The sequence below is a fragment of the Podarcis gaigeae genome (assembly GCF_964106915.1).
Source record: "Podarcis gaigeae genome assembly, chromosome: 4".
In the NCBI taxonomy this organism is placed as follows: domain Eukaryota; kingdom Metazoa; phylum Chordata; class Lepidosauria; order Squamata; family Lacertidae; genus Podarcis; species Podarcis gaigeae.
The window spans coordinates 34,315,531-34,328,924 of NC_139677.1; the positions used below are offsets into that span (position 1 = coordinate 34,315,531).

The 13,394-nt window shown below is 44.7% G+C and overlaps 1 protein-coding gene across 4 annotated transcripts in view; it reads right to left on the bottom strand.

Moving 5' to 3' along the window:
* Positions 1-3,372: 3,372 nt before the first annotated feature.
* The window catches only part of ATP10A (ATPase phospholipid transporting 10A (putative)), a 148,357-nt gene continuing 138,335 nt past the window's right edge, over positions 3,373-13,394 (bottom strand). For all 4 annotated transcript variants that reach the window (XM_083734165.1, XM_083734163.1, XM_083734164.1 and 1 more), the window contains 5 exons: positions 12,856-13,056; positions 11,439-11,519; positions 10,007-10,111; positions 6,282-6,469; positions 3,373-4,910 (listed from right to left, as the gene is read on the bottom strand). In XM_083734165.1, coding sequence (XP_083590291.1) covers positions 4,217-4,910; positions 6,282-6,469; positions 10,007-10,111; positions 11,439-11,519; positions 12,856-13,056 — 1,269 coding nt within the window. In that variant the 3' untranslated portion in view covers positions 3,373-4,216. The remainder of the gene's footprint in view (positions 4,911-6,281; positions 6,470-10,006; positions 10,112-11,438; positions 11,520-12,855; positions 13,057-13,394) is intronic.

Genomic DNA, 13,394 nt, shown 5'->3' on the forward strand with positions numbered 1-13,394 from the left:
CTAGCAAATCCACTACATAGGCTTGGGGGAAATAATCTGGAATGGATTTAGGGGTGTTGGGGTCTGCAGGGGGAAAGGGAGGGAGGGAAGGATAATATTTTATTTGCTGCCATGGCATCAAATTGCATTGTACCTTGGAGTTTTCAATTGCTGCCTACTCTGTGTTGTTGCTATGGCAGGTGTGTAGCTGAAGAATGTGATACCCAGATAGTATTGGGGTTCTGAAAATAATAAAATAGTTTAAGTCATAAGTGCACCTTGCACCTCTGGCTTAGCAGGAAAAGTTATCCATTAGGCCTGTGAGGCAACAGTCCACTCCCTCCTCGCAGCTCTGGAGGCTGTAACAGGCAAACAACAATAGTTTACTGAGGTTTTGTAGGGTTTTTTGGAACATCTCATTTTGGGTAATGGATAGGACTGTTGGGCAAGAGGTTAGGAAATACTTGGCCAACCCCCTCTACCCCCCCAGCAAATACTGTGAGTCTTTTAAAATCTGCCATGCACTAAGAATAGGACTCATATTGATGACCACCAAGAGCCACAAAAAAACCCTTAATCAGTCTTGTGTAAAAGTGCTGGTGACTGTTGGAATCATTTTTAATTAAGCTAAAATCCCCACTGCCTATTGCACATCAGTGCTACATTTCCAATAGTGACTTGAAGAGCAGACAATTCAGTTACCTAATAGATTTTCAACCAGTGGGACTGCGGTTGGGGACGTGTGGGAGGAAAATTAGAGCGATAAACCATGATTAAGCCAGAGGATTTAAAAGCCTAGAAACAGGCAAGAATATGAGCAAGGTGGGTGGATGGGAGGGAGGGAGGGAGGGAGAGAAGGAGGGAAGCAGCTTTTGCTGACTTTACCCGTTTCATCCGTTCATACTCAAACAGCAACGCAGGATTTCACTGTTGGGAATTAACTTGTAAATGTCACGATAAAGATCATGATAGAAACTATGAACACAGGAATTGGTGTGTTTGTGGAGGCAAACCCATTCCCTCCAAAATCTCTCTGATGAAAATAGGACATCCTATTCAATAATAATAATAATAATAATAATAATAATAATAATTTGGGCAGCTTCCAACATATAAAAAAAATAATAAAACACTAAACATTAAAAAACTTCCCTATTCAGGGCTGCCTTCAAATATCTTCTAAAGGTTGCATAGTTACTTATCTCCTTGGCTCGTGGGTTGCATGACTCCATACCCTCCAACATTTCTCTGATGAAAATAGCGACGTCTCAAGGAAAAGTGGGACATTCTGGGATCAAATCAGAAACCAGGACAGCTTCTATAAATTAAGGACTGTCCCTGGAAAATAGGGACTCCTGGAGGGTCTGCAAGCTCAGCTTTCTGGCAAATGTTTCTTCTGTATTGACACATTTACTCAGATTGAGTTGTTCAACCCAGGAACAATATTAATTCTAGAGCCCAGCTTGATAGCTAACTCTAGTGGAAGAGTTGCAGAATACTCTGGCGCTGAACCAAGCTCTTGAGGCTGCAGAGTCCACATGGCTTGTCAGAGCACATCCTGCCACCGCATGTCGAATGTGCAATCCTAAACGACATGAGCAATCCTTAAAGACATCTGTGGGAATTTTGCCACGACTTTCCATGGCGCTAAGATCTGACCCAGTGGGAGCTGGTAGAAGTTACAGCCCAACAACAACAAATGTTCCGGATGAAACCAAAACCTGACAACAAATGTCCTCAACAGGCTTGATCTCCTTTGAAGTGTTTATTTCCAAATTGCCAAGTTCTTCTTCTGAGTTCATCCAAAGCTGCAACATGACCTCTTTCAATTCTGGGAAAATTCCGAACTGTCTCCAGTTCCTCACAGATACTATGGAGAATCTACACCTTAGCACTTCTGAATCACCAATGATGTAGTTCTATGCATGCTTACTTAGGAGTAAGCCCCACTGAATATAGCGGCACTTACTTATGAATAAGCACACATAGGATCGCACTGTTAATGTCTCTGTGCCAAATCAGACAAATAATATTATATGTTAGTCTTTTATGCTAAATCACTTATTTATTTTCATTCAGTGGTCTTTTTTTACTGCATTTCCCTCCTTAAAATGCCTTTACCCACTCTCAGCCCTCTAACAAGATAGGATTAAAAACAAAATAATAACCATGCATCCAAGATAAGACAGGACCTGAATTCATTTTCATCACTGAAACTTGATCTCAAGCTGCTGAGTGAGGTCATCTCAGGAGCTGGAGCGAGGAGGTGGCATCAGTATGCCGATGACATCCAAATCTGCTTCTCATTTACATCTCTATTAGGTGAGACACTGGAAGTGCTGAACTGGTGTCAGGGAGCAGTAATTGACTGGATAAGTGCCAATAACTGAAAGCTCAGTCCTAGCAAGATGGAGAGGCAGTTGGTGGGTGGGACATCCACCCAGATAGATGTTTAGGCTGCTCAGTATGGGCTTCCACTCCCAATTAAGTCAGGTGGTGCTGTGGTCTAAACCACTGAACCTCTTGAGCTTGTCGATCAGAAGGTCGGCGGTTCGAATCCCCGCAACGGGGAAAGCTCCCGTTGCTCCGTCCCAGCTCCTGCCAAACCAGCAGTTCGAAAGCACGCTAGTAGGTACTGCTGAGGTTGGAAGGTAAACAGCTTTCCCGTGCGTTCTGGTTTCTGTTGCAGTGTTCCATTGTGCCAGAAGCGCTTTAGTCATGCTGGCCACATGACCTGGAAAGCTGTCTGTAGACAAGCGGCAACTTCCTCAGCCTGAAAGCAAGAAGAGCGCCACAACCCCATAGTTGCCTTTGACTGGACTTAACCGTCCAGGAATCCTTTATACCTTTTTACCTTAGTCAGGGCTGGGGAACCTTTTAGCTTTGGGGGAGGGCAGATGTTTATCTCCCCCCCACACCTGTGGGCCAACTTTGACACACTCCCTACAGGATTGAACCCTGAACCTCCACCATTCAGCTGACAGTTGGGTGTGGTTTGGGGGTGGCTGCTGCTGCTAATGATAACATTTTTTTGTATATTTTAGAACTTTATTGGTATCTTTATTTAAATATAATGCAGAAATAGTTCAATTTGGTTGTGTACTTTTTATTATTACTTTTTTGTAATTTTTTTCATGTTGTAAGCTGCCTTGAGCTGGTACAAGCCTCACAATTTCCCTAGCATATTATATCTTCTTTCAAGGGTCATAGTTGGTAGAGCACGAGACTCTGAATCTCAGGGTTGTGGGTTTGAGCCCCATGTTCAGCAAAATATTCCTGCATTGCAGAGGGTTGGACTAGATGACTCTTGTGGTCCCTTCCAACTCTCACTGCAAATGGCCCAGACTTTAAACAAAGAACTGTACCTTCACCGACAGAAGAGAGGAAAACATCTTTGCAACATAGATCTTCATTTATTTCTTATTTTGTCACAATACATAAACTGCTATGGTTGAAATATTTAAAAAATGGAGGAAGGAGGGCCACACCTGTAAATTTTCAATATCGCTATGTCCTTGGCAGTGTAACATCGTACATACGGGGTCTTTGTTTCTGATGGATTTCCTAGCTCTTTGGTTCCATGCAGACATCCCTTGTTCCCTCCCCCAGAGAAACTCAATGGGGGATGCCCAATTTTTATTAAGTCAGTGTAGGATTTCCCCTGCCCTGCATGGCTGAACCAATGGTGACCACATTCACTTGTTGGTAGAAATCCAACAGCTGCCACTTGGTACATAACAGGAGCCCATAACAGAAGAGAAGCAAATAAAAATAAAAAACACATTGCATTTGTATAAAATGAGATGAAAAATAAATACATATATGGATTCTTTTCTTTTTATATAAAGCTTTTCTTTTCAACATGTTGTGCTTAAACATCCTTTCAAAATAAAACTATGTACCTTGACTTTCTGTTCCAGCATTGGAAACAGAGCAATACTATATACTCTTGTGCAAATAGAAAATACAGTCGTAACTTGGAACCCGAACACCTTGATACTCAGACGTTTTGGTTCCTGATTGCTGCAAACCCGGAAGTGAGTGTTCCGGTTTGTGAACGTTTTTTGGAACCCAAACGTCCAATGGGGCTTCTGTGGTTTCCGATTGGCCGCAGGAGCTTCTTGTAGCCAATCAGAAGTCGCACTTTGGTTTCTGAACTTTTTGGAAGTTGAACGGACTTCCGGAACAGATTCCGTTCAGCTTCCAAGGTACGACTGTATGCGCTACAATGCCTATGTCATAAACAAGTGGACTCAAGAGGTTCTGTATGGAAGAAGCCACCAGAAGCCTTTCCTCCTTCTTCCTGGAAACAGGTTGAGGCCTGCTCCACTGAGCCTTTGAGGTCCTGAGAACTGCAGCTGCCGGAAGCTGCACTGTCCCACCTTCCATTTTGTAAACTGCTCGATAACCAAGGCAGTTCTCTCTCAATGCCGTTGAACAATGAAGTCGATGTGATCCAGTTCAACAAGCTGAAGTCCGCCTGGTCTGCTGTCGAGTTCCTTTGGAATGTCTCATCTACTAAGTTCGGCTCCAGCTCCGAAGTGCCTTTGTGAAAACCCAAAGGTGTTTCCTCTTGACTGCGAGCCGACAGAAAACACCCGTCCCCCTCATATAGCTGAGCACCAAGAGGGGGAGCAGGGGGGTTTAACTCCGTGGTGGGTACGGTCTTTGGTTGTTTAGCCTGTTCTTTCCCTTGCTGAGATAACCTGGAGGGACTGTTTTGGCTACAGGCTTTTAACGAGTCGCCGATGAGGAAATGCGGGGTTTCGGGAGAGTAATGAGCACAAGTGTATTTGTGGGGACCGGCCTCCTTCTTGGTGTGCCATCTGTTTAAAAGCTGGTTGCGAGCATCTGGGGGCATCTTGGACAGCTGGCGGCCGAGCTGAAGCTGGGTGGGAAACACAGTCCCTTGAAGGGTTCTGTACAGGAACCTGCCAGGGAGATGAAAAGGGCCACAAAGGACCAAATAAGTCATTGAATTGAGAAAAGAGAATGTACCAAAAGAACACTGTCCCAAGTACACTTTGTCTGAACTGTGCTGGTGGGATGCTCAGCTAGAATGCCATTTGAGGAAAGGTTTCTCCTTTGAGAATGGAGAAGGTGAGACCCTTCCTCCATCAACTACTTTCTGGTGTTCCCATCTTTGTCATCATAATACTAGGGAGAAATGGCTGGGCACTTTTCGATGCACTCCTGGTTCTGAATGGGGTAACTGTGCCCCTGAAGGACCAGGTGCGCAGCCTGGGAGTCATTCTGGACTCACAGCTGTCCATGGAGGCGCAGGTCAATTCTGTATCCAGGGCAGCTGTCCTACCCGTGGACTGTCTTGCCAGAGTGGTACATGCTCTAGTTATCTCCTGCTTGGACTACTGCAATGTGTTCTACGTGGGGCTAGCTTTGAAGGTGACCCGGAAACTACATCTAATCCAGAATGCGGCAGCCAGACTGGGAATGGCCGCCGAGACCATATTACACCGGTCCTGAAAGACCTACATTGGCTCCCAGTATGTTTCCAAGCACAATTCAAAGTGTTGGTACTGACCTTTAAAGTCCTAAACGGCCTCAGCCCAGTATACCTGAAGGAGCGTCTCCACCCCCATCGTTCAGCCCGGATACTAAGGTCCAGTGCCGAGGGCCTTCTGGCAGTTCCCTCATTGTTAGGTTACAGGGAACCAGGAAGAGGGCCTTCTCGGTATTGGAGTCAGTGGGCATGTCCCAATCTCTCTCCATAGTTCATTTCTATTATACAGTGGTACCTTGGTTCTCGAACGACTTATGTGTCAAACGAATCGGCTTCTGAATGCCGCAAACCCGGAAGTAAGTATTCCGGTTTGTGAACCTTTTTCGGAAGCCAATGCTACTTCTGCTTGAGTGCAGGAAGCTCCTGCAGCCAATTGGAAGCCACACCTTGGTTTTCTAACTGTTTCAGGAGTCGAATGGACTCCTGGAACAGATTAAGTTCGAGAACCAAGGTACCACTGTACATAAGAATCTGCACACATCTCTTGAAACATATTAACGCATAGTGTCTTTTGTTATGTGAATTTAGGTAGGGTTTTTATTCATCTGTTCACAAATCTGCTTTGCTGTGATCTATTTGATATTCATTTCATATATTTGTTATGGCCAACGGCTAAAAACAAAACAAAACTATTGATTCATTTGGGCTTGACAGCTCTAGGACACATTTTGATTATTTCTGCATATGCATATGCCTGCAGCTTAGCAATATCTTCACAAAAGAATGAAAATGAGGTCTGTCCACTAACAAATATACAGAAGAAGGGGGGAAAATACTTTACCTCGGAAGCAAAGCAACAGCAGGTGTTATGAAGCAAGTCAGATAAAACATAGGATCTCCCATCAGCTTTTCCATGGTCCAGTAGGGATTGGATGGAGGGTAACATATTGGGCAAGACGCGTTGTAAAGGAGAGCAACAATGAAGAACAAAACAACGCTGAAGACACAAGATGACAAATGCAGCCAAGTCTAAAAAGAGAAACATCCTCAAAATTAATGTGCAATTCCGGAATGCCAAACAACATGGCAAAGGATTTTCACAATGGCTGCGCTAACATGTCATGATAAACCATGGTTTGCTGTACACAGGGAAATTGTGTCTGGTCCTCTCCTCCTAGCTTAGAGCAGGCATAGGCAAACTCGGCCCTCCAGATGTTTTGGGACTACAACTCCCATCATCCCTAGCTAACAGGACCAGTGGTCAGGGATAATGGGAGTTGTAGCCCCAAAACATCTGGAGGGCTGAGTTCGCCTATGCCTGACTTAGAGGAAACACACCCCGGCTTAGCATTATATCTGATCATGGTTTGTTGGAATGAAACAAACCATAACTCCTGCTCTGAATGCAACACTAAGCCATGGATTGCAATTCGTTTCCTACATATACAGGGTGAAAAGGAGTTGGGAAGCTATAAATTTGAAGCTGCTTTTTTATCTATCTCTGGGCTTTTGTTACCATTGAACATGGTATCCTCATGAAACAGTTCCAGGGAACAGAACTTGGGGATACAGTGATGCCTCAGTTCTCAAACTTAATCCGTTCCGGAAGCCTGTCCGGCTTCCGAAATGTTTGAAAACTGAGTCACGGCTTTCCATTGGTTGCAAGAGCTTCTTGCACTTAGCGGAAGCCGCATCGCATGTTCAGGTTCCAAAAAATGTTTGAAAACGGAAGCATTTACTTCCGGGTTTTCAGCGTTCGGGAGCCGAAACGTATGACTCTGTTGGGGAACCGAGGTTTGATTGTACTATGTATCACTACAGATTGTAAACAATATACAATAGCTCCGCAAAACTTGATGGGAATTTGTTTTCCCAATTCCTAATTCCAACCCAGCAATGTGTTACCTGGCAATGTAGCTGCCGCAGTAGCAGCACTGAAATAGCTTCAGGATGTTTTAATGGGAAGTGATTCATAAATGGAATAAATAGCACCAACACACAAAACTGTGGTCCTAGACACCAATGGCTTGCAGCAAGAGAGTTTCATGACTGCTCCATTTGGAAGGTTCTTATCCCTCAAAAATGAACAGGCAGTTAGTCCCAGAAGAAGGAAAATAATAACTGAAGGAAGGAACAGATAAGATTGGAACGAACCATAAAAGAAGACCCAAGAGGGTGTGTTTGTGTGAGGGGAGGAATACCGGTGACAAGTTTATACTACAACCTAGACAGCTGCTTCAGGCTTGGCCAGGCAAATACTAGCAAGCGACAAAGATTTTTCCTCACTGAACAGTAGAGGTTCCCTGTCTGTCTACCCTCCCATTCCACACCACAATCAGATGATAATAAAATAGTTCATTCCTTCCCACATTTGGGATAATTCTGTTTTGTTTATACACACATAAATATGCACAACCGGAGCAGATTGGGTGTTGCTCAATAAACTCAAATGTTTGAGATCTACCCTTAAAGGGGTAAAAGGAGAGCTCTAATAATCAATATGGCCTGTGTAAAGCAAATGAAGAAGTAGTGACATCGGTCATTAGGAAGTATGCTGATATCATCACTATTTCTCCTTAACAACTGAACAGGAGTTCAAGCATTGGTTACTAGAAGATTAAATTACTGAGGTGCTCTGTGGGGCTTGATCTGGAAGCTACAGCGAGTGCAGAATGCTGCAGCATAATTGCTGGCAGGACCCGGTCGGGATATAACACCTCTTCTCAGAGACCCGGACTGATTTGCTGCTTATTTGCTACCAGGCCAAATTCAAGGTGTTACTATTAGTATATACGTAAAGCCAGTTCAGTTGGGAACGGTTCACATGAAAGATTGCCATAGCCTGTGTATCCCCACTTGATTGCTTTGAATGCCTTTTACAGGCACCACTTAGTACTCATTCTGCATCTCTAAGAAATGGATCTTTTAGTGTGGCAGCTCCCATACTCTGGAACTCCTTGCCTGCTGACATCATTGCAGGGGGTCAGACTAGATGGCCCCTGGGTTCCCTTCCAATTCTATGATTCTCTGACCAGGCAGGTGCTTGCCGATCAGAAGGTTGATGGTTTGAATCCCCGTGACAAAGTGAGCTCCCATTGCTCTGTCCCAGCTTCTGCCAACCTAGCAGTTCGAAAGCACGCCACTGCAAGTAGATAAATAGGTACCACTGTGGCGAGACGGTAAATGAAGTTTCTGTGCACTCTGGTTTCCGTCACTGTGTTCTGTTGTGTCGGAAGCGGTTTAGTCATGCTGGCCACATGACTCGGAAAGCTGTCTGTGGATAAACACCGGCTCACTCGGCCTGAAAGCGAGATGAGCGCCGCAACCCCAGAGTCACCTTTGACTGGACTTAACCTTCCAGGGGTCCTTTACCTTTACCTGTAGGGCACCTGCTAAAAACATTCTTATTTAGGCAAGTCCACCCAGATATGCAGAGTGCTGACCTGTGTTTTAATATAGTTTTGAGTTTATTGTTGATTCTAATTATTTCTTTTAATGTTCCAAACGGTTTTTCCACTGGTTATATTTTTTAATTTATTGTTTTATCCTTTTCGTAAACCACTTTGAAGTTTCTTTACAACAAGCAGTGTATACCTTATTTTTCGCACCTGACCATAGGACGCACCCTGTTTTAGAGGAGGAGAAAAAGAAAAAGAAATTCTCCCTTTCCATTTCTCCTCCAGCTTCGCTGAAGGGGTGGTGCGCAGCTGTCCCTCTCTGCTGAAGCCAGGAGAGTCTTGCTCTCCCGGCTTCAGCAAAAGGAACCCGAAGCCTTCGGAACACAGCGCGAGTTCCTGTTGCGCTCCAAAGGCTTCAGGTGGCTATCCCTGAAGCCTGGAGAGCGAGAGGGGTCGGTGCGCACTGACCCCTCTTGCTCTCCAGGCTTCAGCGAAAGCAACGCGTAGCCTCCAAAGCGCGGAGGGAGCGCTCCCTCTACGCTTTGGAGGCTTCGCATTGCTATAGCTGAAGCCAAGGAGCCTGCATTCGCTCCATAGGACGCACACACATTTCCCCTTAATTTTTCGAGGGGAAAAAGTACATCCTATAGAGCAAAAAATATGGTAAATCTTGCAAAAACAAACAAACAAACAAGTAAATAAAAAACATTACATTGAGTCAGCCCCCCTCCCCCTGTTGGATAGTGGTTCTCTCCAGGGTTTCTGGCAGAAGTCATTCCCAGCCCTACCTGAAGATGCTTTCTGCCTGTAAAACTGAATGCCTCAAAAGGATGGCAGTTGGATAAGCCAGCTGTTTGAACTGGGCCTGTTTTGTGTGAGATGCAGAAATATTTGCTCAAGGTCAAGAAGAAAGTCCCCAAGAAAGAACCTGGCAGCTGACCTGCTCTCCTCTTGTGAATGTACAGAAAGCATTCTAGTCAGGGGAAAATTCAATGCAGCGTTATTTAAATGGAACATATAAAACTGCTACACTACAGTCTCAAGCCGCTCTCTGTTGGAGCAGCTAATAAAACCAGCGAAATAGAGAGACCCTGGAAGATGTGTAGCAAGAGTGACAGGTAAGGCAAAGAGAGCAGACTGCTATGCTGTGCTAGGGTAGGCCACTTACCCAGGTTCTGGTTTCAATAGCCAAATGCAATATTATGGTGAAGAGAGCGATGGTGGTGACTGGAGTTCCCCAGGAGAATATGTCCACATCAGAATCATAATACGTCTGAAAACATAAAATGGGGATTAGACAAATTTAGTTGTTTAAAAGCATCCAACAAATAAACATGCTCATTGTATTTGAAAAGCTCATTCTATGTCAATTTTATTAAATCTCCAAAAATATTCCTAAATGTTTATCGTCATACACCGTATTTTTTTAAAAGCAAAAAGTTTCTTCTTCCCCCTCCTTTCCTGATGAGATGATGATGATGATGTTGACGATGATGATGATTATTAACTGTTTTACCACACTTATGCTTTTATTATCTAAACTTCACTTTCTGTCAGGACGCTGTCAGCGGCTTCTGGCTGCTTGCTCAGGAAAGTATAAAGACAAGGAAAAGTTTCTTACAGTCCTTTTTTATTTCAAACTTTACAGAGAGAGGCTATAGAACCCAGCCTCTTGGATAATGGCATTGTTCCGAGTGAATCTCCATCCCCCCTTCTCTCCCACTTCCTCATTCGTCATCCTCATCATCTCCTCTATGGGTGCCACTAAGTGCCCTCTGTCTTTGAGCTCTTTGCTCTCCTACTTTTAAGGCCTGCCGGGTTCTTGGAGATGGTGGGTCTGGAATGCTTTCTAATGACAACATGTCAGCCAGGTGTTGCTCTGGCTCTCCCATGATTTCCCAACTTCCCCCCTCATCTGCCTCTGAGCTGTGACCTCCCTCAAACCCCTGTTGTAAATCTATACTGTCTTCCTCTTCCTCCTCCCTGGAAGGGTCAGGATGGGGAGGCGGTCTCCACCACTCTTCTGCCCAGTCCCTGACACTATCGTTAGTTCTTTCAGTAACCCACTGCTTAAATTTCAAATACTGCCCGTGACTTCATGTATGGGTGATGCTTTGATAGACAGTCCATCCATGGTCTCCATTCTTCCTTGAACGCTTTGTTATTATGTCATCTTAATTCGGCAAACTAAGAGGACAACACATTTGAAAAGCTCAAGGCATTTTCACACGCTACGCAGAGGCAAGCCTGAGATTGCCACCAAAGATGTGCTCCATAAGGAGCCCGACCGAAGTCATGACTCACAACATGTTATTTGCCACATTCACACATGCATTCTGTCTCTGGGCATACACTTGAAGAACCCCCTTGCTGAAGCCCTTTTCAGTGAGTATTCTTGCTGGCAACAAGAGTTTTAAACTCCACAAGTCCAGCAGACTCCCTGCTGCAGAAGTTCATCTTCTGAGCACATGGGAATGCAATGAAGCCAGGGATGTGGGCAGAATGTGCTCTCCCAGCACGCAATGGTGAATGCAGCTGGTAGGAAGGGGGCAAGAGAACACACACACAGAGCCTCAGCATGTCTACAACTGGTAACTTACGAAGTATGGGATGAAAAAGCAAACCAGGCTTTGGTAGAGAGCATCAATCATATTCATCCAAAACATATGTGGCTGGTACTCCTGCAATGGAAAAAAAAGGGGGAAGCGAAAGCTTTGAATCCGATAAGACACAATTTGTATGTTTTTCTGTTTTTAAAAAATCAACTGCAAAAAGGCACAGAGCAGCTCAAGTTGTGGATTTCTGTCCCAGTCAGTCCATCTAGAGACACCTGTGAAAGTCTCTGAGTTCATGCCCACATACAAGCTCTGAGGGCTTCAGTTAAAAAGTGATCATTACAAGACCTCCAATTCTTCTCTGCCTCAGATTAAATTCTGAGCTTAATCCCCAACCGAGCCTAAAATCCACCTTCCCTCTTACCTGGCTCATCAGCCCCCACCCCCAAAAGCCTTTTTCCCTTCTTAAAACTTATCCATTCTCAGCCTCCAACCTGCCCAACATTCCCCTCAAAGAGCTACTGTACTCCTTGGGAGGGAAAAGGCCTTCGAGTCTTCATGAGAATCATGTGGCTACACCACACAAGGAGTCATGCTGTCTCTTCTGCCCCCTGGCTGGGGTTGAAAGGGAAGTGGGGGGGGAGGGATTAGGGGAGGCTGGGTGACTGATGAAAGTCTGATTGGCTCAGACGTAACCCCTCCCACCAATCTTATTGGAAGTGATTCACCTTATTTTCCAAGCCAGCCTGCCATGGGGTGAGCTTGAACATATTCACTTCCATCCATAGCCCTCCAGATATTCCCACAATGCACAACCTTTGAAGCTACATTTTTTACCTCTTGCCTCCTGATCTGGCCTGACCATCAGGTTCCTGAACATGACTCTACTTTTGTTCAAGGCTGTAGTTACTGACAACAATATCAACTCACCAAAGGACGTGTCGGATCCAGACTAAGTGAACTGGAAGACAAGCCATGAGCCCCACGGATTTCAATGGGAACCGGATTTCAATGGGAACAAGGTTCAGCTGACTTAATCTGGATCCAACTCATTATCTTTAAAGATGAAGTTTCATAGGTACTGGGGCTGGGGAATGAGGTGTTCATGACTCTTCACCTGCCTTTACGTTGTGCTTTCCTGCTCTTGAAATCTACAAACGACATCTTGATCCCAACATAATCTGGCTGTTTAGGATTCGTCTTCAGAGGAACCCACAAGATATTTCACTCTTGCCTGTATTCTCCAAACAGCTTTTTGTGGGAAAATGTCACACAGTGTTTTATACAGAGAACTCTCTGACAGGCTGTGCTCTTTACACAGCTCAAGCAATTTTTCAAACTTCCTTAGCAACGCTTATTATAACTTAAATGTTTAGTGAAGGTTGACCGGCCAGTTTCAATCTCCCACTGTGAGATGTTAGGGTCATAGAGGAAAGGCAAGGTCCCCCAGCCCACCCCTTACCTCCATGTTCTGACCACTTTTGTAGAGCTGAGGCACAGCAATTAAGATATCTGCTGGTACGTCTTTATCAAGCACTCCAACTATCAGTTGGGGAAGGGATGAGAATAACAAGTTGAAGAAGATCAGGTACCACTGATCTATCATCGAAGACCCGGAAAACCCGCAGTAGAACTGGAACCAGAAGAGAAGAGCTACAAACATCTTTGACGGGGGAAAATAAAGGGGGGGGGGACACACACATTAACCATATGCAACCTTCGGGACTTGCAAGCATAACATCATTCTATAATTTTTGGATGTATTAACTCTCTTTTTGGGCTGCCAGAAAAGAGGCCCCATCTCTGTGCCTGGACTTTCTTTGAACAAAAGGAATAGAGCCAGCTTAACAATAGTTTAATCTACTCAGAGAGGGAGAGAAACTGTATGAATATAGGTAGCAAAAATAATTTCTCACCCCCCCCCCCCCGTAAAGTGGTAACTCTGCAGGCAGATGTCCCAGGAACCAAAATGGAAAAGATTACAAAAGAGTACACTGAGTT